Source organism: Cheilinus undulatus, linkage group 16 (genome assembly GCF_018320785.1).
Source record: "Cheilinus undulatus linkage group 16, ASM1832078v1, whole genome shotgun sequence".
Taxonomy (NCBI): domain Eukaryota; kingdom Metazoa; phylum Chordata; class Actinopteri; order Labriformes; family Labridae; genus Cheilinus; species Cheilinus undulatus.
Window position 1 is genome coordinate 3,950,386 of NC_054880.1, and position 23,434 is coordinate 3,973,819.

Genomic DNA, 23,434 nt, shown 5'->3' on the forward strand with positions numbered 1-23,434 from the left:
ATCTATATTTGACACCATTCGACACGTTTTTAAAAAGTTGGTACCTTAACACTCATTGACATTACTGACTCAGGGGTTAAAAGTTGACCGTTTTTAACACTAAACTGTGTTTCTTCAGCTCAGCACTTAGAGATCTGCTCTCTTAGTGGATATATTCAAGTGTTATCCTCATATTAACAGTGTAAGGTGTGAATAGTCATGTCATTAATCAGAAGAAAACAAAGAAACAGTGCTGAAGTAAAGAATTTATCACAACAACTTGAAAACCATACATTTTATATAATTTATGTATGTATGTATGTATGCATGTATGTATTTACAGTCGCCTCCAGACGGTAGGTCCAATTCCTTCATTTTTGCTGTGGACTGAAAACATTTGGGTTTGACATCAAAGACGAATATGAGACAAGAGATCAACATCTCAGCTTTTATTTCCAGCCGTTTACATCAGGATCTGATACACAGCTTAGAAGATAGCAGTCTTTGTTTGATCCCAATCATTTTTCACGTGACTGACAGGTGTGTTTTGTTGCCCAGGTGTGTCCAATGACATTGATGAATAAATAAATAGTGCTGAACGTCTACACTAAGTTTCAGATTTGGGTTTGGCCTCTAAAATTGGAACATTAATCAGAGCCATTGCACAAACATTGGCCATAGCCAGTTCAACCATTAGGAATGTGCTGAAGAAGAAAGAAACCACTGGTGTATTGAATGGGTAGACCAAGGAAAACAGCAGCAGTTGATGACAGAAACATTGTGAGAGCTGTAAAGAAAGACCCTAAAACATCTGTTAGTGACATCAGCAACAACCTCCAGAGGACAGGAGTGAAGGTATCACCATCTACTGTTGACAGAAGACTTCATGAACAAAAGTACAGAGGCTACACCAGAAGCTGCTAACCACTCATTAGAAGGCCAGGCTGGAATTTACAACAAAGTACAGAGACGAGCCTCAAACATCCTGGGACAGAGTTTTCTGAACTGATGAGACAAAGATGAACCTTTACCAAAGTGATGGAAAGATGAAAGTTTGTAGAAACAAAGGATCTGTTCATTAACCCCAACACAGAACTGCAAACAAAGGATTTCAACTAAATATTAAGTCTTATTCATTTTAATCTATTTTGAGTCTGTTCCAATACTTTTGCTCACCTAATAATTTGGTGTTCTGTTACAAATAAAGCTATCTTCTAAGTCATGTATAAGATCCTGATGTAAACACTTGGAAATAAAAGCTGAGATGTTGATCTCTTGTATCGTATTCGTTTTTTTTATGTCAAACCCAAATGTTTTCAGTCTACAGCAAAATTAAAGGAATTGGGCCCACTGTTCCAATACTTTTGTAGGGGACTGTATGTATGTGTGCATGCACAAACACTGAACAATACATTGAAACAAAGCTGATCTGTTTTATCCAATTATGCTGAATTGATCCTGAGAAAATATCATTTTTCTGAACAACACAACATTTGCAAACCACTCAGCACTTAGGTTGCAGCATAAAGGGCTAAAACTGTATTACAGACTCAACGTTAATCTTTAGAGGAGATTAGGTGCAAAATTTAAAAGTGCAATAATGTTCAGGAGGGCACAAATGATGCAGACATTAAGAAATCTAGCACTACAGTTAAAACTCATTATCATGGTAAGGCAATGGGGAGCAGTGTCGCCCAGCAAAGAGGATGCTCTTGGATGGGTTATGTCTTATGAAGAAGAGGAAGGGATGGTCAGCAATGAAGCAGAGTGGCTTAGAAGGGTTGATACTCAAATAACTAGAGAAAAAGGTGGCTGCAGCTGCCTCTGTCCCCGTCTCGTTCACCTTCACAAACGCCTTGTGGACGACCTTGGACAGGACCAGCTCCTCGGCAGGAGACATACCTGTCACAGATGAGGAAGACTCCATTCATTTTTAATGCATAATACATCAGTAAATTTTGTTTTGCTCTAATAAAAAAAATTTTATGTTATACCAGAGAAGTCACACATCCCCGTGTCGAAGGCGTCCACCATCCCCATGCTCATCAGGGCGCTCATCAGGTCGTACGTCTCCTCCATCTTGAACCGAGGTAGCTTAACCATCACCTCCACTTCTTGCATCATGTTGGTCCACCTCTCAAAGTTCTCATAGGTCAGCTGCGTCTCCAGCTGAATATGTGAACAAAGCCTTTGTTAGATCATCTACAGTCTCGCCTTTTTATTTGAATGGATGTTTAGGTCCTACCTTCTCCAGACCTGTTGTCTCATCCTCTATTTCATTGGGCAGAAAGATGAGCATGCTGAGCTCCTTTCCTTTGTAAGGCATCTCCAGGATCTGTTTAACAGAGTTTCAAAGACTGTTGCAGATCTAAAATCACACCACTGTGGCAAATACTTGATTCTGATCAGCAAGAACTAATTTCATCTGCTAAAATGCAGACCATAAAACATTAGTTGACAACCCTTCCATGAGCAAGACAAGATCAAGGAAAGCAACTAATAAATCTTTGGGTGTAAAACTCTACAAAAAGGAAATTGAACATATAGTGTTAGTTCAGGCAGACCACAGAGTTGAGCGCTGTCTTATATTTGAGATCAGCTCAGATTCACGAAAGCCCTCATCAGCTGATAATATTTGTACACACTTTTCAGCTCCAAACTTAAGTAACTGCTAGCCAGGATGTTAGCAGCAGTGCTACTGATCCAACAAACATGCATTTATATCATCAGTAAATCACAACTGGGGAGGGCCCATTTTCTGGGTTTGTCAGGGGCCTGGCCAAATCTGTGGACGGGCCTGATCACAGAGTCTGGAGGAATAACTGTGATCACTTTAAGTCATATTGAACTATTGCTATGGTCATTGACCTGTAGATTCTTGGTTATCTTTTAAGCAGAAGAGATAAACCACATTTAAATCAATGACAGGTTTCAGATTTATGTTTTGTTTATTTGTTTATAACTGATTATCTATCTGATAGTTGGATTACCTGGAAGTTGGCTTCAGGGATGTTGGCCAAAGGAAACTTAGATTTAATCCTCATCATCTTCACTGTCTTAGTTTCATTCTTCAACAACAAACAGAACATACAGAAATAGGAGACACGTTGTGTTGATGCAACATTGTCTCGAATCTACTTATATTAGGTTATGTGGGTCTGTGGCCGGGAGGTCTCACACGAATGCATATCCAAAATGATTTGCATGAACAAAAAAACCCAAATGCAAACAGCTTCGACTGAAATCCAAGTAGCTGCAACACAAACGCAAACAAGTAAATATCCCGCAACTCACTGAAACACGACTACGAGCTGCTGAAGAAAAAAAAAACGTGTCACTGACCGCAAAATTCAAAAGGCACTTAATCCAATCAGACTAGGCATAATAAAATCATAATAGCCAGCTTAGAGTCCCTGTAAAGTGAAATCCAAAATTTGGGTCTAAACACACAAGATATGTGGGAATAAGCAGAGGTGGAGAAAGTACAAGGCTATTATACTCTAGTAAAAGTACAGCCTCTCTGATTAAAATCTAACTGAGTAGAAGTAAAACTACTAGTCTATTAAACTACTCAACAAAAAGTAAGTCTTTTAAAATGTCCTCAAAGTACTGAGCACTGAGCAGGTACTTTTGATACCTAAGGGGCTTTAATAGTGGAATATGACCTGTCCTTAATGTGCAATAACAACAAGAAGCAGCACTGAAGGGCCCTCACACCCCAGCACATGTCCAGAGGGTTTTCTGTAGGTCTGGTGATGATCCACATGCAGATCAAGAGTCATAAGCTTAGGCTGAAAGATATGTGAGTGCAGAATGTTTAAAGGCGTTTTAAAGGACAAAATCAAAATTCAGAGGAGGAAATTTTCAATTAGCAGAAGAGGGAGCTGTGGCAAAATGATGAAATTGATGCATAAAAGTATTCAGAGTCAGAGTGTGATCATCTCTGTTAAGTTTGTTGATCATTAACATAAGCATTGTAGCGCTATCTAGAATCAAAATAGTTTGCACAGCTCACAGTTTGCATAACTTAAGATCTCCATCTTGTCAAGAAAAAGCACAAAAAAAAAATTGAAACAATATGAAAAATCTGTGCCAACAATTTCGTCCAGCCCAATTTTGAGTTTTATGTAAAATTATGTCAATTTTGGCTTTTTCTTCTGTTTTTGTTGTTGTTGTTCCAATGCACATAAAACATGTGAATACCAAAACATTTGTAATCACAACAATTTCTGGGAGAAATGGTGTATTTTTGGAAAATACACCATTTAGTGCAAGTATTCAATGACTGTATGTGTGACTGAATTTTAGACCACTGAGAAGTTTTTCACCTCTTTCCTGGCTGGGTTTAAATTAGGCAGGGCAAATATAGAGACCCACCATGTCAGTGGTCCCCTAAAACTACAATGACATAAAATCATAGAGCAGTCCATCTCAGCACAGTCCGCCAAATTTCCCAGATCTATCAGTCACATTGGCCTATGGGTAATTAAAACTATAGTAAACAGGGGAATTTGACCCAGAAGATGGACTTTGTCTCTGCTCTGCCACAGAGCCAGGCAGCAGCAACTCTGATCAGAGTTCACAGTAAGGTGGTAATCCTAATCGACATGGAACCGTTTTATTTTGAAGAGTAACATCAGGAGAAAAACTGATATCAGCAGGTCTGACCAGGAAGAATCAGATTCACCCAGACATTAGAGCAGTGGTTCTCAACCTTGGGGTCGAGACCCCATTTGGGTCGTGACACTGATAGGGGCTCTCCAGATGCCTTAACTCTTTTACTCCTAAGCCTCAAAATGGCCGCCTGGATGATTTTTCTTATTTTAGCCATAAAAATGGCAGAAAATGTCCTATGAGGAAGGGATTTTGCCCATTTTTCCAGAACACTTTGAACTTTCAATATCTGGCTATCATTTACAATTTACTGCATGTTAAAAGAGTGTTTTAACAGTTTAAGATGAAGAAAACACTAAAACGGAATATGATCTTTAGAGTTTTAGTGAGAAAAAAACACAAAATGTACATGAACAACAGATTTTTCAATTTAAATCATAAATTTGAACAGTATTAAATATATTTACAATAAATAATTTGTAGTGCTGTCTCTCAATGTGCAAATAAAGGCTAATAATTAAAATTATACAGGCCTTTTTCCCTCTTCTGTCCTCTCTGGCTGCAAACACTCTCCTTCTCACTCAGAGGTCTTTGTGGAACTGTCTTGTGTCTTTGTGGAACTGTACATCAACATGCCTATAAACGTTCTCATTTCTTCCGGCGTAATATCAGTCCAGAAGAATTGTTTTTCCTTTCTCCAGGTGTTTGGCTGAATTCTGATTTGTGTTTTCACACAGAAGTTTGAAAACAGAGGCATCCAAAAAGTTGGAGGTTTCATCTGGTGGTGGGTTTCCTATATTGAGTGAGGTTGGATACCAGGGGTTTTGGGTCAAACCTCAGTGGCTGTGAGACTCCATTGTCAGGCTCTGCCTTATTCTTCCACCTTGGATGATGTGATGAGCAGCTTTGCAGTCTCATAATATCCCCAAAACCTCCAGCATCCTCATGGCCTCTCCCTCTACTGCCCTGAGTGTGGTTTCTGCCTCTGCCTCTCTCTCTCTCTCTCTCTCTCTCCCCCAGGTCTCCCTCCTGCTCCTCATCACAAGACAAACTAAAAGTAGTGGAGAAAAATAATCAGCTGGTCACACACGACAAAGTGCAAACAAGGCATGGCACACTGCAAACATCCACATATACGAACACAACTTTCCACACGACACCAAAAAAGTTGCAAAGTAATGCGTGCGCCATATTACGGAGTTACACACGTACAAAGCACAAATACACATACGCTGTACAAACTTACTGACTTGGTACGTGTTCTAATGAAGCCACTACACATCATAAGCGTTGATTTACTCATACAACAATAATAAATAAACTAAAATCTAGACAGAGAGTGCTTCATTCATCCAGAAATCAACCTGGAAAATCAACTGGTCTAACGTTACCTCTCATCGCCAGAAGTTGCTCAGTCAGCTGCTCCTTCGGTCTCAAATCCATCTGTGAACCTCAGTGGAGGTATTATTACCCAGGAGAGCCGTGTTCCAGGCATTTTTTATGAAAAATTCGCTGCTTTCTTGACTTTTTTTCTCTCGCTCTGCCTCGTTTCTCCGCTCTGCTGTGTGTCTCTCTGCTGGCCTGTGTGTGAGGGAGAGGGGAGAGAAAGAGGCATACTCTCATGCTCCCCTCAACAGCTGGAGTGAAACTACCGTAATAAACCCACATCGACTGTAAAGTGTAACTTCTCAGCTTTCAGAAACCGTTGGAATTTTTTTGATAGCACTAACTATCGCAAAGTTATGGTAATCCAAAGACAGCCTGCGCAAATGTGTCGGCGCCGACATACTCGGAGTAAAAGGGTTAAAAAACTAAGAATATTTTTTAAATTACACTGCTGCTACTTTACACAAAATTTTACAAAATTTTAATCCCTTTTCATCATTTTAACTACAATTTTAGCACATTTTTGCCACTTAAAACCATTTGTGTCAATTTTAAACCCTTTCCACCACTTTTTTTCTGCCTGTTTTTGCCTCTTCTAAACCAATTCTTGCCACTTTCTGCCCATTTTAAACACAGTTATCCCATTTTTGCCAGTTTATATCAATTTTCCTCCCAGTCCACAGTCAAAGATTTTGCACTCTAAAGCCATTTCAGTCACTTTTTAAATATAAAATATGGTTTTCACAGCTTAACTTCACAATGGACGATGGTTTTGCTGACCTCCATGGGCTCCCAGTTTGGCTGGGTCCCAAAACGCTTTCCCCTTTATCCCTCCTAATGGGTGGCCTTGTCTGCAAATGACTACTCTTGCATGTTCATGGCTGTGTTCAACCACCTTCAGGTAAAGTGGGGTCCCTGCTCTCTGGCACCTTTATTTTGGGCGTCACTGGCTAAAAAAAAAGTTGAGAACCACTGCATTAGAGTATATGTATTACCTATATGTGACCTGTGTCAGGAACTTTTTATCTCTAATGACTCAGTGACTGTCTCTGACGCTGAAGTATGACACATATTTCTCTAATGTGCTGCCTCATGTGAGCAGGGAGAAGTTCTTATTAAGAGGAGAGCTTATATTGATCATGTTGATGAGGATAAGAGAGCATGTGTTTCATCTCATACCAGATGTACCTGATTTAGCATATGACCTATAGTTTCCCAACAACAGATATAAGGCTAGTGGAAATGCAGAGTGGCTAGTAACTTTGCAAAACCACTAGCCAAAGTGGCTGGTGAGCAAAAATGTTGATGTCAAGTCCTGATTGCAGTGACTTGCCGTTTTCTTTCACTGGGGCTGCAGCTTGTTGGATTTCAGTCATAGTTTGCTGCATCGGTGTGAATGTAAAGCATTTTGGAGATGCATTGGTGTGAGACCTCCTGGTCACCGTATGTCAGCATTACTTCACACATGCAGAGCTACCTTGGTCAGCCTGAACGGAGTGGGCCATGTCATCCACTCCTCAAACTGTTCGCTCCACTTTCCCTTAAAGTAAATGGCATTGACCAGCACCAGCCTGGTAAGGCTGTCCACCACACCCTGAGCCAGCAAGTCTTTGATTTTACCTGGAGGTAGATAAAACAGATGTGGAAAAAAATGAATAGATAAAAAATAAATAGAATAAGACCCTGTGTGCATAGCTTTTGTAGCACTAGCAGCCTTTCTTTTCAATTCAAAACCGATCTCATCCAACGTTCTGAGGGCTCAGCACCCTGAAAGAACTAAACCTTCAGGTGTAGCAAATTTGTATTTCATTTAATTTATTTGAACCATGTTGTGTGTAGCCTAAATACCATGATATAAGTTTCAGGCCAATTCGCTCTGCTCTCATGTGTATAAATGGCTGTGACTGTAGGTGTGATCCACCTTGTGTCTTGCCCTCCACCCAGTTGTTGATGTTGAGTCTTGCAGCCTCAAAACCAGTGATGAAGTCTACCATCTCCAGCTCTGCTTCATAGTGCTTCTTTGTGCTCTCTAAGAACTCCTGGAAGAATGACAAAACAACACAATAAAACACTGCTGATGCCAAAGGAGACAAGAACCACAGAGGTTCTGAGACAGAAGGAGACCTCCTGCTCTGCTCTGATCAGTGAAGACCTGAACGCAGCTGTGTGTTGATGCTTGCATCCACTTTTCCTGGGCGTATTATTATTGCTGGGGTGCAAGAGCCCTACTTATATTCAAATTCAAGTCTTGGTCATTCAAAGTCATTTTGGTTGTATGCCTCATTTTTTATTTACACCTATAATAAGTACATTGTGGAGCATGAGGCCCCCTGCTGTTGACTACCTTTGCCTAATGGTAAATTCTCCCATCATCCATCACTCCATGAGCCCTGATCCTCTCCAGATTATCAGACTCTACACAACCCACACCTAATAACAGATGTGATAAAAACACACCTCCTCAAACTGGCAGCTCTTCTCCCCATATAGCCTGTTGGCCACACTGAGGGCATACAGAGCGCCTGCCTTGTTCAGCTCCCTCAGCAGCTGGGTGAAGCCGGTATGGACTTCATCCTGACACTCCTTGGTTTCCAGACACTGCAGAGAAAGAGTAAGACCGTGTGAGAAACCAGATCTTTATCAACAGTTTACAAGACCGGAAAGCTTGATCGTTAGAAGTGCATTCAGGGTGTTTCAGGGGTCTGCATTAGTGTGTATTTGTGTGTTTCCTCCACCTCTGACATCTGTGCAGCCGTGTTGCCTCTAGCTCCCAGCATCACCATGGCCAGAGCTGAAGAGATGCTGAAAGGGGAGAAGAAGATATTTGCCGTGTTGTCATTTTCACTCAGCTTCTTAAACAGAGCCAGACAGAAGCTGGTGTTGGCTTTGGTCAGAGGGCTTGAAAATGCCATTGTGTCTGTGAAAAGGTAAATACAGAGCAATGAATAATCTTACTCTGCTAAAAAAATGAGGTTTGTGTTTTTTGTATAGTGTATTCAAGGCCTGGTATCTAGGTTTGAATAAATAAATGCAGCGTTCTGATTGGCTGTATAAAGCAGCTCTCCTATTAACTGTTTAAAGCAGAGCTGAAATGACCTGTATTGAAGCAGCAATCCCTTTGAATCTTAAAAGTCACTGCTCCTTTTGACTCAATGAATACAGTGCTCCTATTTGCTTTTTCAAAGCAACTTGTGACTCAGCGGGTAACTTCACTCATGGTGCAAATGTGTGCCACATCCAGAACAACAACAATCCACCAGAAACATGAGCAAAAGAATCCACACAGGTATCACTGTACAACAGAAAACATCCAAACACAACTAAACACATCTAAAACATGTGGAAACACTCTGCCCAAGGGCATGATTGCTCTGATGTGAGGAAGAAGTCTGGCCGTACCATGGAGAGTGCTGCTAGTGTGCTTTAGATTAGGACAAAGATCATAATCAGGATTATTTTGACTGGTATTGAGATCATGATTATGAAACCCAATCATCACAAGCATTTGTGGAACACTTTGAAAAACAAGCAATAGAGGAAAATGACTGAGTAGAAAAAATATAAATATTCAAAATGATGAACTAAGCATGTAAAACAGTCATCATTTATTTAAATGATTATTATAGAATTCAAACTCACACAGCCTCCTAAACAGATCCAGAGGGAAGGTGAAGACTTTGGAAAGAGGGTTTGAACATGCCATCACGTCTGTAAAAAGGAAAATACAGAGCAATAAATAATCTTACAAACTTTGAAAATAAGGTTTTTTATTTGTCAATAAAATGTTAAATGTGGATTTCTTCTCTCTTGCAACTGAGGTAGATATAACTACACAGCCTCCTCCTCCCTCACCCAAGTCCACCAGTGATTTTAGTGCTGCACTGAGTGCAGGGCTGTTGAATCCTGTCAAATGAGTTTATTGCATTTCTAATGACCTGGTAGCTTTGTCAGTGAATGTGTGCCATTGTTAGGAATTTGTCCATGATGCAGGTAAGGTAAGGTAACTTCATTCATTAACACAGGTAGATTTGGCTTACAGTGACAGCAAAACATGATCAAGTTACCATACTCCTCAAAACTAAAAAAATAAATTATTCAAATTCCCAAAATTTGAAAATATATTTCTCAAAATTCCACGGAAAGGACACAGATTTCACCACAAAATCCAAACACACTCCCTGATATTTCCATGAAAATTTTATAGGATTTTATAGGATATCACTTCAGAATTCCCAGTCAAATGAACAATATCCCCAAACTTCCATGAAAAAATTAACAATTTCAAATCAGTTTCCCCCACTAAAATCAAATCAGATTCCCCCAATTTACAAATTAAATTCCAAAATTTCCATGATAATGCCAAAAAAAAATCTAAATGTTATCAACAATCAAAAAAATTTCCCAACTTCATCAAAAAGTAAAATAATTTGCAACAAATTTCCCCAAACAAATTTTTCATGAAGCTCTACTAAGTATATCAACATATTCCCAAAATTTCCATGATAGTTCATAAATATTTCCAATGAAATTCCCCAAAATATTTAAACAAACTCCTTAAAATTTCCAGGGGAATTCTTAAAGATTTGATAGAATCCTGCTTCTCTGATTGAATTCCCAAAAATATAGTTTCCCCTAATTTCAATGAAATTCCCAAACCATTCCCCTCAAATTTCCAATCAGACTTCCAAAATCCCATGAAAATGCCAGAAATGTCCAAATTTCTCCAACAATCAAATCAACTTCCCACGCAAACACCAAAATATTTCAAAGCAAATTTTGTCCAAACTTTCAGTGAAACTCTTCTATGGATATAAACATATCCCCCCAAATTCCATGAAATTCCTGAAAATTTCCAAGCAGATTCCCAAAAACAGTCACACTCCCTAAAATGTAAAAGAAATCACCACAAGTTCCATGAAATTCCTAAAAAATTCCTAAAAAATGTCAAAACAAATTCCTCCATAAAATTTGCAGTCGAATTCCCAAAATTTGAAAATGTGAATTATGGAAAAATGACTCAGGATTCCTAAAACATCCAAACAAACTCCCTGAAATGTCCATCAAACGTCTTTAAAATTTTATGAGAAACCGATTCCAAATTCCCAGTCAAGTTCCCAAAACTGAACAATATCCCCAAACTTCCATGAAAACACAGAGCAATTACCAAATCAAATTCCCCCACTAAATTCTGATCAGATTTTACAAAATTACAAATACAATTCCCAAACTTCCATTAAAAAAATGCCTGAAAAATTCCACACAAATTTCCCTAACAATTAAAAGTAATTTCCCAATTTCCCTTGAAAATGCCAACAAACAAAGTTGAAGCAAATTTCCCCAAACGCTTTCAATAAAAATGTCCCAAAACTTCCACGACAGTTCATGAAAATTTCCAAGCAAATTCCCCAAAATATCCAAACACACTCTCTGAAATGTCCATGAAAGTTCCTCAAGATTTTAAAGGATACTTCCTCTTCAAAATAAAACATAAGATGCTGGGTCCCTGGATGACGTGTTTTTGAAGTCTTTACGTGTTGAGCTTCAATGTTCCAGGTTTCTGCTGATTTAAGGCTAGAGAATGACCTTAGCTGTGACGTCATGATCATCACAGGATGCTTTAACTGCTGTTGGAGAACTGAAGGTAAACGACATCAAACTGCTGTCAAACTTCTACCTTTAAAACATTCTCTATCCTGTTTCAACAGTTAGCCTTAGTGAAGATGACCGAAAATCGATGAGTTTATAAGATTGACTCACAAAGCGAAGAACAAATGTCCGGTTCAAAAACCCTGAAACTCACTGTTAGAGGTTTCTCCGTGGTTCAGGTGTGTTCAGAAGTTTTTGTAGGTCACTGAATTACCCACCTTTTATAATTCATCAGTTCAATTATTCACAAATAGACACACCCGTGAGTAAATCCAGCTAACATGACAACGAGGTTCATGGTGTTCATTGAACATTATCGCCACCTACTGTTAGAAGTGGGAATGGGTTCGCACGGGTTACACAGTAAAGTCTGTGTAGTCAAATTAACACTGCCAGAGTTAATGCTGACACTTCGACAGAATCTATATTTGACACCATGTAACACATTTTTAAAAAGTTGGTACCTTAACACTCATTGACATTACTGACTCAGGGGTTAAAAGTTGACCATTTTAACACTAAACAGTGTTTCTTCAGCTCAGCACTTAGAGATCTGCTCTCTTAGTGGAAATATTCAAGTGTTATCCTCATATTAACAGTGTAAGGTGTGAATAGTCATGTCATTAATCAGAAGAAAACAAAGAAACAGTGCTGAAGTAAAGAATTTATCACAACAATTTGAAGAACATACATTTTACATAATGTATGTATGTGTGTATGTGTGTATGTACAGTTCCCTCCGAAAATATTGGAACGGTAGGTCCAATTCCTTCATTTTTGCTGTAGGCTGAAAACATTTGGGTTTGACATCAAAGACGAATATGTGACGAGATCAACATCTCAGCTTTCATTTCCAGCCGTTTACATCAGGATCTGATACACAGCTTAGAAGATAGCAGTCTTTGTTTGATCCCAATCATTTTTCACGTGACTGACAGGTGTGTTTTGTTGCCCAGGTGTTGCCAATGTCATTGATGAATAAATAAATAGTGCTGAATGTCTACACTAAGTTTCAGATTTGGGTTTTGCCTCTAAAATTGGAACATTAATCAGAGCCATTGCACAAACATTGGCCATAGCCAGTTCAACCATTAGGAATGTGCTGAAGAAGAAAGAAACCACTGGTGTATTAGATGGGTAGACCAAGGAAAACAGCAGCAGTTGATGACAGAAACATTGTGAGAGCTGTAAAGAAAGACCCTAAAACAACTGTTAGTGACATCAGCAACAACCTCCAGAGGACAGGAGTGAAGGTATCACCATCTACTGTTGACAGACGACTTCATGAACAAAAGTACAGAGGCTACACCAGAAGCTGCTAACCACTCATTAGAAGGCCAGGCTGGAATTTACAACAAAGTACAGAGACGAGCCTCAAACATCCTGGGACAGAGTTTTCTGAACTGATGAGACAAAGATGAACCTTTACCAAAGTGATGGAAAGAGGAAAGTTTGTAGAAACAAAGGATCTGTTCATGATCCCAAACACAGAACTGCAAACAAAGGATTTCAACTAAATATTAAGTCTTATTCATTTCAATCTATTTTGAGTCTGTTCCAATACTTTTGCTCACCTAATAATTTGGTGTTCTGTTACAAATAAAGCTATCTTCTAAGTCATGTATCAGATCCTGATATAAACACCTGGAAATGAAAGCTGAGATGTTGATCTCTAGTCTCATATTCATCTTTTGATGTCAAACCCAAATGTTTTCAGTCTACAGCAAAATTAAAGGAATTGGGCCCACTGTTCCAATACTTTTGTAGGGGACTGTATGTATGTGTGCGTGCACAAACACTGAACAGTATACTAAAACAAACCTGATCTGTTTTATCCAATTATGCTGAATTGATCCTGAGAAAATATCATTTTTCTGAACAACACAACATTTGCAAACCACTCAGCCCTTAAGTTGAAGCATAAAGGGCTAAAACTGTATTACAGACTCAAAGTTGATCTTCAGAGAAGACAAGGTGCAAAATCTAGAAATGCAATAATGTTCACGAAGGCACAAATGATGCAGATGTGAAGAAATCCATCAGTTTTAACTCAATCATTGTGAGGCAATGGGGAGCAGTGTCGCCCAGCAAAGAGGATGCTCTTGGATGGGTTATGTCTTATGAAGAAGACGAAGGGGTGGTCAGCAATGAAGCAGAGTGGCTTAGGAAAGCCCACACAGTCAGTCAAATCTCCTAAAGAGCTGGCTGCAGCTGCCTCTGTCCCCCGTCTCGTTCACCTCCACAAACGCCTTGTGGACGACCTTGGACAGGACCAGCTCCTCGGCAGGGGACATACCTGTCACAGATGAGGAAGACTCCATTCATTTTTAATGCATAATACATCAGTAAATTTTGTTTTGCTCTAATAAAAAAAGTTTTATGTTATACCAGAGAAGTCACACATCCCCGTGTCGAAGGCGTCCACCATCCCCATGCTCATCAGGGCGCTCATCAGGTCGTACGTCTCCTCCATCTTGAACCGAGGTAGCTTAACCATCACCTCCACTTCTTGCATCATGTTGGTCCACCTCTCAAAGTTCTCATAGGTCAGCTGCGTCTCCAGCTGAATATGTGAACAAAGCCTTTGTTAGATCATCTACAGTCTCGCCTTTTTATTTGAATGGATGTTTAGGTCCTACCTTCTCCAGACCTGTTGTCTCATCCTCTATTTCATTGGGCAGAAAGATGAGCATGCTGAGCTCCTTTCCTTTGTAAGGCATCTCCAGGATCTGTTTAACAGAGTTTCAAAGACTGTTGCAGATCTAAAATCACACCACTGTGGCAAATACTTGATTCTGATCAGCAAGAACTAATTTCATCTGCTAAAATGCAGACCATCAAACATTAGTTGACAACCCTTCCATGAGCAAGACAAGATCAAGGAAAGCAACTAATAAATCTTTGGGTGTAAGACTCTACAAAAAGGAAATTGAACATATAGCGTTAGTTCAGGCAGACCACAGAGTTGAGCACTGTCTTATATTTGAGATCAGCTCAGATTCACGAAAGCCCTCATCAGCTGATAATATTTGTACACACTTTTCAGCTCCAAACTTTAGTAACTGCTAGCCAGGATGTTAGCAGTGGTGCTACTGATCCAACAAACATGCATTTATATCATCAGTAAATCACAACTGGGGAGGGCCCATTTTCTGGGTTTGTCAGGGGCCCAGCCAAATCTGTGGACGGGCCTGATCACAGAGTCTGGAGGAATATCTGCAGTCACTTTAAGTCATGTTGAACTATTGCTATGGTCATTGACCTGTAGATTCTTGGTTATCTTTTAAGCAGAAGAGATAAACCACATTTAAATCAATGACAGGTTTACCTGGAAGTTGGCTTCAGGGATGTTGGCCAAAGGAAACTCAGATTCAAGGCTCATCATCTTCACTGTCTTAGTTTTATTCTTCCACAACAAACAGAACATACAGAAATAGGAGACACATTGTGTTGATGCAGCATTGTCTCATATCTACTTACATTAGGTTATGTGGGTCTGTGCCCAGGAGGTCTCACACGAAAGCATATCCAAAATGATTTACATAAACAAAATACACAAATGCAAACAGCTTCGACTGAAATCCAAGTAGCTGCAACACAAACGCAAACAAGTAAAAATTCTGCAGCACACTGAAACACGACTATGAGCTGCTGAAGAAAAAAAAAAACACGTGTCACTGACTGCGGAATTCAAAAAGCACTTAATCCAATCAGACACAGTTAAAGGCATAACAAATTCATAATAGCCAGCTTAAAGTCTCTGTAAAGTGAAATCCAAAATTTGGGTCTAAACACACAAGATATGTTGGAATAAGCAGAGGTGGAAAAAGTGCCAGACTATTACACTAGTAAAAGTACAGCTACTCTGATTAAAATCTAATTGAGTAGAAGTAAAACTACTTTATTAAACTACTCAAGAGAAAGTCTTTCAAAATGTACTCAAAGCACCTAAAACTGAGTAGGGCTTTAATAGTGGAATATGACCTGTCCTTAATGTGCAATAACAACAAGAAGCAGCACTGAAGGGCCCTCACACCCCAGCACATGTCCAGAGGGTTTTCTGTAGGTCTGGTGATGATCCACATGCAGATCAAGAGTCATAAGCTTAGGCTGAAAGATATGTGAGTGCAGAATGTTTAAAGGCGTTTTAAAGAACAAAATCAAAATTCAGAGGAGGAAATAATCAATTAGCAGAAGAGGGAGCTGTGACAAAGTGATAAAATTGATGCATAAAAGTATTCAGAGTCAGAGTGTGATCATCTCTGTTAAGTTTGTTGATCACTGACATAAGCACTGTAGCGTTATATAGAATCAAAATAGTTGGCACACTTCAAAAAATATGGACAAAATGTTTTCCAACTTTGGGCCCTGATCATAGCTTCACCCGATGGTGAAAACTCACAGTCAGCACAACTTTCGATCTACATCTTGTCAAGAAAAAGCACAAAAAAAATTGAGACATTCTGAAAACATCTGTGCCAACAATTTTGTCCAGCTCACTTTTGAGTATTGTGTAAAAATTATGTAAATTTGGGGTTTTTTCTCCTGCTTTTGTTGTCTTGTTCCAATGCACATAATTAAAATAAACATGTGTATACCAAAAACATTTGTAATCACAACAATTTCTGGGAGAAATTGTGTATTTTCTGGAAAAATTCCAGGGGTGCCAATATTTTCATCCATAACTGTATGTGTGACTGAATTTTAGACCATTGAAAAGTTTTTCACCTCTTTCCTGGCTGGGTTTAAATTAGGCAGGGCAAATATAGGGACCCACCATGTCACTGGTCACTATGGGGAATGACCCTGCCCCCCAACACTATAATGATGTAGAATCAAAGAGCAGTTCATCTCAGCACAGTCTGCCAAAATTCCCAGATCTATCAGTCACAGTGGCCTACTGGTAATTAAAACTATCATAAACAGGGGAATTTGAACCAGAAGATGGACTTGGTCTCTGCTCTGGCACAGATCCTCTGATCAGAGTTCACAGTAAGTTCAAGGGTCAGGCAAAGTAAGGCTTTAGTAGAGTATCTGATCATTGACACGGTCTTTTCCTGCCAAGTCTGTCACAAAAAAAGCCTCCAATCCTAATCAACATTGAACAGTTTAATTTTGAAGAGCAACATCAGGAGAAAAACTGATATCAGCAGGTCAGACCAGGAAGAATCAGATTCACCCAGACATTAGAGTATACGTGTTACCTATATGTGACATATAACAGGAATATTTTTTCTCTAATGACTCAGTGACTGTCTCTGACACTGAAGTATGACACGAATTTCTCTAATGTGCTGCCTCATGTGAGCAGGGAGAAGTTCTTATTAAGAGGAGAGCTTATATTGATCATGTTGATGAGGATAAGAGAACATGTGTTTCATCTCACACCAGATGTACCTGATTTAGCACATGACCCATGGTTTCCCAACAACAGATATAAGGCTAGTGGAAATGCAGAGTGGCTAGTAACTTTGCAAAACCACTAGCCAAAGTGGCCGGTGAGCAAAAATGTTGATGTCAAGTCCTGATTGCAGTGACTTGCCGTTTTCTTTCACTGGGGCTGCAGCTTGTTGGATTTCAGTCATAGTTTGCTGCATCGGTGTGAATGTAAAGCATTTTGGAGATGCACTGGTGTGAGACCTCCTGGTCACCGTATGTCAGCATTACTTCACACATGTATAGCTACCTTGGTCAGCCTGAACGGAGTGGGCCATGTCATCCACTCCTCAAACTGTTCGCTCCACTTTCCCTTAAAGTAAATGGCATTGACCAGCACCAGCCTGGTAAGGCTGTCCACCACACCCTGAGCCAGCAAGTCTTTGATTTTACCTGGAGGTAGATAAAACACATGAAAAAATCTAATAAATACACAAAATGAATAGAATAAGGCCCTGCGACCATAGCTGGCTTTTTTAGTGTTAGCAGCCCTCATTTGCAATTCAGACCAATCTAGTGCAGCGTTCTGAGTGCTCAGTGCCCTGGGCAGAACAAAAACTCTCAGAATCAGCTGTTTTTAGGAGGTCAGGTATGAGAGCATATGGAGGTTTGGCACTTTGCCGTGCAAACCTTTGTCCTGTACTGCTCTGGTCTCTGACCGCTCTGACTGCCCACTCCCACAGCACATAGATGAAGGTGCAGCTGCTCCAGGATGATTTAACTCCTGGTTATGGTGTGAAAACTAAAGCAAAAGGTGCAACACATTTGGATTAAGTTAAAAAAGCAGTACATATAAATGATTTTTTTTATGTCACTAGTTTTGAACCAGTACACCTAAGAAGCTTTCTAAGAGGAGCTGAATTAAACATTTATACAGTAATTCAGAGAAGATTCCAAAACATTGTGATTTATGTTGTGCATAGCCTAAATATTGCCATATAAGTTTCAGGCCAAATCCCTCTGCTCTCATGTGTATAAATGGCTGTGACTGTAGGTGTGATCCACCTTGTGTCTTGCCCTCCACCCAGTTGTTGATGTTAACTCTTGCAGCCTCAAAACCAGTGATGAAGTCTACCGTCTCCAGCTCTGCTTCATAGTGCTTCTTTGTGATCTCTAAGAACTCCTGGAAGAATGAAAAAACAACACAATAAAACACTGCTGATGCCAAAGGAGACAAGAACCACAGAGGTTCTGAGACAGAAGGAGACCTCCTGCTCTGCTCTGATCAGTGAAGACCTGAATGCAGCGGTGTGTTGATGCTTACATACACTTTTCCTAGGCATATTATTATTGCTAAGGTGCAAGAGCCCTACTTATATTCAAATTCAAGTCTTGGTCATTCAAAGTCATTTTGGTTGTATGAGTCATGGTTTTTGCACACCTATAATAAGTACATTGTGGAGCATGAGGCCCCCTGCTGTTGACTACCTTTGCCTAATGGTAAATTCTCCCATCATCCATCACTCCATGAGCCCTGATCCTCTCCAGATTATTAGACTGTACACAACCCACACCTAACTACAGATGTGATAAAAACACACCTCCTCAAACTGGCAGCTCTTCTCCCCATACAGCCTGTTGGCCACACTGAGGCCATACGGAGCGCCTGCCTTGTTCAGCTCCCTCAGCAGCTGGGTGAAGCCGGTATGGACTTCATCCTGACACTCCTTGGTTTCCAGACACTGCAGAGAAAGAGTAAGACCGTGTGAGAAACCAGATCTTTATCAACAGTTTACAAGACCGGAAAGCTTGATCGTTAGAAGTGCATTCAGGGTGTTTCAGGGGTCTGCATTAGCGTGTATTTGTGTGTTTCCTCCACCTCTGACATCTGTGTAGCCGTGTTGCCTCTAGCTCCCAGCATCACCATGGCCAGAGCTGAAGAGATGCTGAACGGGGAGAAGAAGATATTTGCCGTGTTGTCATTTTCACTCAGCTTCTTAAACAGAGCCAGAGTGAAGCTGGTGTTGGCTTTGGTCAGAGGGCTTGAAAATTCCGTTCTGTCTGTGAAAAGGTAAATACAGAGCAATGAATAATCTTACTCTGCTAAAAAAATTAGGTTTGTGTTTTTTGTATAGTGTATCCAAGGCCTGGTATCTAGGTTTGAATAAATAAATGCAGTGTTCTGATTGGCTGAATGAATGCAGCTCTCTTATTAACTGTTTAAAGCAGAGCTGAAATGACCTGTATTGAAGCAGCAATCCCTCTGAATCTTAAAAGTCACTGCTCCTTTTGAATCAATGAATACAGTGTTCCTATATGCTTTTTCAAAGCAGCTTGTGACTCCGTGGGTAACTTTACTCATGGTGCAAATGTGTGCCACATCCAAAACAACAACAATCCACCAGAAACATGAGCAAAAGAATCCACACAGGTATCACTGTACAACAGAAAACATCCAAACACAACTAAACACATCTAAAACATGTGGAAACACTCTGCCCAAGGGCATGATTGCTCTGATGTGAGGAGGAAGTCTGGATGTACCATGGAGAGTGCTGCTAGTGTGCTTTAGATCAGGACAAAGATCAGAATCAGGATTATTTTGACTGGTATTGAGATCATGATTATGAAACCCAATCATCACATGCATTTATGGAATACTTCAAAAAACAAGCAATAAAGGAAAATGACTGAGTAGAAAAAATATAAATATTCAAAATGATGAACTAAGCATGTAAAACAGTCATCATTTATTTAAATGATTATTATAGAATTCAAACTCACACAGGCTCCTAAACACATCCAGAGGAAAGGTGAAGATTTTGGAAAGAGGGTTTGAACATGCCATCACGTCTGTAAAAAGGAAAGTACAGAGCAATAAATAATCTTACAAACTTTGAAAAAAAGGCTTTTAATTTCTAATTTGTCAAGAAAAAAAAGAAATGCTGAATGCAGATTTTTCCTCACTTGCAACTGAGGCAGATATAACTACACAGCCTCCTCCTCCCTCATCCAAGTCCACCAGTGATTTTAGTGCTGCACTGAGCCCAGGGCTGTTGAATTTTGTCAGATGGGTTCATTGCATTTCTATTGACCTGGTAGCTTTGTCAGTGAATGTGTGCCATTTTTAGGAATTTTGTCCATGATGCAGGTAAGGTAAGGTAACTTCATTCATTAACATGTTAGTTAGTTAGTTAGTTTATTTCTCCCCATAGGGAAATTGGGATGTGGCAGGAATCACAACATTTGGCAACAGCATACAGTGTCAACACTGATACAGTGTTGAAAAGTAGATTTTGCTTACAGTGACTGCACAAAACATGATCAAGTTATCACACTACTCACAACTAAAAAAAGGGATTCAAATTCCCAAAATTTGAAAATATATTCTCTAAAATTCCATGGAGAGGACACAGATTATAAGATTTTATAGGATATCACTTCAGAATTTCCAGTCAAATAAACAATATCCCCAAACTTCCATGAAAACACCTAACAATTTCAAATCAAATTTCCCCACTAAATCAAATCAGATTCCCCCAAATTACAAATACAATTCCAAAATTTCCATGACAATGCCACAAAAAATTTCAAAATGTTATCAACAATCAAAATAAATTTCCTGACTTCACCAGAAAGTAAAATAATTTACAACAAATTTCCCCAAACATTTTTTTTTCATGAAGCTCTACTAAGTATATCAACATATTCCCAAAATTTCCATGATAGTTCACAAATATTTCCAATGAAATTTCCCAAAATATTTAAACAAACTCCTTAAAATTTCCAGGGGAATTCTTAAAGATTTGATAGAAACCTGCTTCTCTGATTGAATTCCCAAAAATATAGTTTCCCCTAATTTCAATGAAATTCCCAAACCATTCCCCTCAAATTTCCAATCAGACTTCCAAAATCCCATGAAAATGCCAGAAATGTCCAAATTCCTCCAACAATCAAATCGACTTCCCATGCAAACACCAAAACATTTCAAAGCAAATTTTGTCCAAACTTTCAGTGAAACTCTTCCAAGGATATTAACATATCCCCAAAAATTCCATGAAAGTTCCTGAAAATTTCCAAGCAGATTCCCAAAAACAGTCATACTCCCTAAAATTTTAAAGAGATCACCATACATTTCTATGAAAATCCTTAACACATTTTTAAATATTTCCAGCAAAAGAACCCAAAATGAAAAAAAAAATCAAAATAAAAATGTTCCCCAAATAATTCAGTGGCACTTTATCATTCAGCCTCAACAGTCTAAAGAAAGGTACCTAAAAGTTCCATGAAAATTCCTAAAAAAATGTCAAGACAAATTCCCCCATAAAATTTGTAGTCAAATTCCCAAAATTTGAAAATATGAAACACAGACACAGATTTCCTAAAACATCCAAACAAACTCCCTTAAATGTCCATAAAACATCTCTAAGATTTTATGGGATACCGGTTTCAAATTCCCAGTCAATTTCCCAAAACTGAACAATATCCCCAAACTTCCATGAAAACACAATTACCAAATCAAATTCCCCCACTAAATTCTAATCAGATTTCCCAAAATTACAAATACAATTCTCAAACTTCTATGAAAATGCCTGAAAATTCCACACAAATTTACCCAACAGTTAAAAGTAATTTCCCAAATTCCCTCGAAAATACAAAAAAATCGAAGCAATTTTCTCCAAACACTTTCAATAAAAATGTCCCAAAACTTCCACGACAGTTCAGGAAAATTTCCAACCAAATTCCCTAAAATATCCAAACAAACTCCCTGATATGTCCATGAAAATTCTTCAAGATTTTATTGGATACTTCTTCAAAATGTAATATAAGATGCTGGGTCCCTAGATGACGTGTTTTTGAAGCCTTTACGTGTTGAACGTCAACGTTCCAGGTTTCTGCTGATTTCAGGCTATAGAATGACCTTAGCTGTGACGTCATGATCATCACAGGATGCTTTAACTGCTGTTGGAGAACTGAAGGTAAACGACATCAAACTGCTGACAAACTTTTACCTTTAAAACATTCTCTATCCTGTTTCAACAGTTCGCTTTAGTTAAGAATAAATGTCCGGTTAAAAAAAACCTGAAACCTACTGTTAGAGGTTTCTCCGTGGTTGTTCAGAAGTATTTGTAGGTCACTGAATTACCTTTAATGGTTCATCAGTTTAATTATTTACAAATAGTGATCAAATCCAGCCAACATGACAACGAGGAAGTAATTTTTCTTTATACCAGTTTAAAAAAAACAGGTTCATAGAACATTATCGCCACCTACTGTTAGAAGTATAAACCAGTTCTCACTTCTAAAGACAATGTTCAATGAGCCACTTTTTCGAACGAGCATAAAGTAACTCACTTCCTCGTTGACATTTGGCTGGGCTTACTGGGCTTACAGATGTGTCGCAATGGTTAAACTGATGAACCATTAAAGGTAAGTAATTCAGTGACCTACAAATACTTCTGAACACACCTGAACCACGGAGAAACCTCTAACAGTAAGTTTCAGGGGTTTTGAACCGTACATTTATTCTTTGTGATTCTGTGAATAACTCTTATAAACTCATGGATTTTCAATCATCTTCACCAAGGCTAACTGTTGAAGCAAACTGTTAATATGCTTGGTAGAGCTTCATTAAATTTTGTTCGGGGAAATTTGTTTTAAATTAGTTAACATTTTTATGTGAAGTTAGAAAATTTATTTTGCTTGTTGATAACATTTTGATTTTTTTGGCATTGCCATGGAAATTTTGGAATTGTAATTTGCGGCAATCTGATTTGATTTTAGTGGGAGAATTTGATATGAAATTGTTAGGCGTTTTAATGGAAGTTTGGGGATATTGTTCATTTGACTGGGAATTCTGAAGTGATATCTTATTAAATCTTATAGAATTTTCATGGAAATATCAGGGAATGTGTTTGGATGTTTTGAAGAAATTCATGGCTGATTCAGAGCAAAGAGGGGCTCATGCAGATAAAGGCATAATGAGGAAGGTACCTGGTAGCTTTGGCAGTGAATGTGTGCTGTTGTTTTGAATTTCTCCATGATGCAGGTAAGGTAAGGTAACTTTATTCATTAACACAGGTAGATTTGGCATTACACTGCGTTCCACATTATTATGCAAATGATATTTTTCTCTTATTTTCCTAAATATTAATGCAAATTACAGAAAATGTTTCATGTCATTAGCCGTTAGAGCATAATTCAAATGTTTTTGAACAAACTTCATAATGATAACCATTATTCTTTTAAAAATAAAAACCTCAAAATGCACTGTTCCACATTATTATGCACAACAGAGTTTTAAAAGATTTTATTGGTTGAAAAGAACTGAAAATTGTAATCTGTTGAATTTGCAGCATTAGGAGGTCATATTTACTGAAATCAAAGCTATTTCAATCAAAAACATCTTAACAGGCCAAGTTCCATGTTAACA

General features: G+C 38.8%; 1 protein-coding gene across 4 annotated transcripts; it reads right to left on the reverse strand.

Moving 5' to 3' along the window:
- Positions 1-1,116: 1,116 nt before the first annotated feature.
- LOC121523999 (leukocyte elastase inhibitor-like) lies at positions 1,117-22,110 on the reverse strand. 4 transcript variants are annotated; one of them, XM_041809147.1, is made up of 10 exons: positions 22,095-22,110; positions 19,786-19,854; positions 8,715-8,896; positions 8,437-8,577; positions 7,901-8,018; positions 7,457-7,599; positions 2,970-3,047; positions 2,225-2,314; positions 1,974-2,148; positions 1,117-1,881 (listed from the first exon to the last, which is right to left on the reverse strand). In XM_041809147.1, the coding sequence occupies exons 2-10, from the start codon at positions 19,847-19,849 to the stop codon at positions 1,631-1,633; spliced, it is 1,242 nt and encodes a 413-aa protein (XP_041665081.1). In that variant the 5' UTR covers positions 19,850-19,854; positions 22,095-22,110; the 3' UTR covers positions 1,117-1,630. The 4 variants fall into 4 exon arrangements, with proteins under 4 accessions (XP_041665081.1, XP_041665082.1, XP_041665083.1 ...); XM_041809148.1 differs by lacking the exons at positions 19,786-19,854; positions 22,095-22,110 and adding exons at positions 9,619-9,687; positions 11,780-11,848; XM_041809149.1 differs by lacking the exons at positions 19,786-19,854; positions 22,095-22,110 and adding exons at positions 9,619-9,687; positions 11,737-11,811.
- Positions 22,111-23,434: the final 1,324 nt, after the last annotated feature.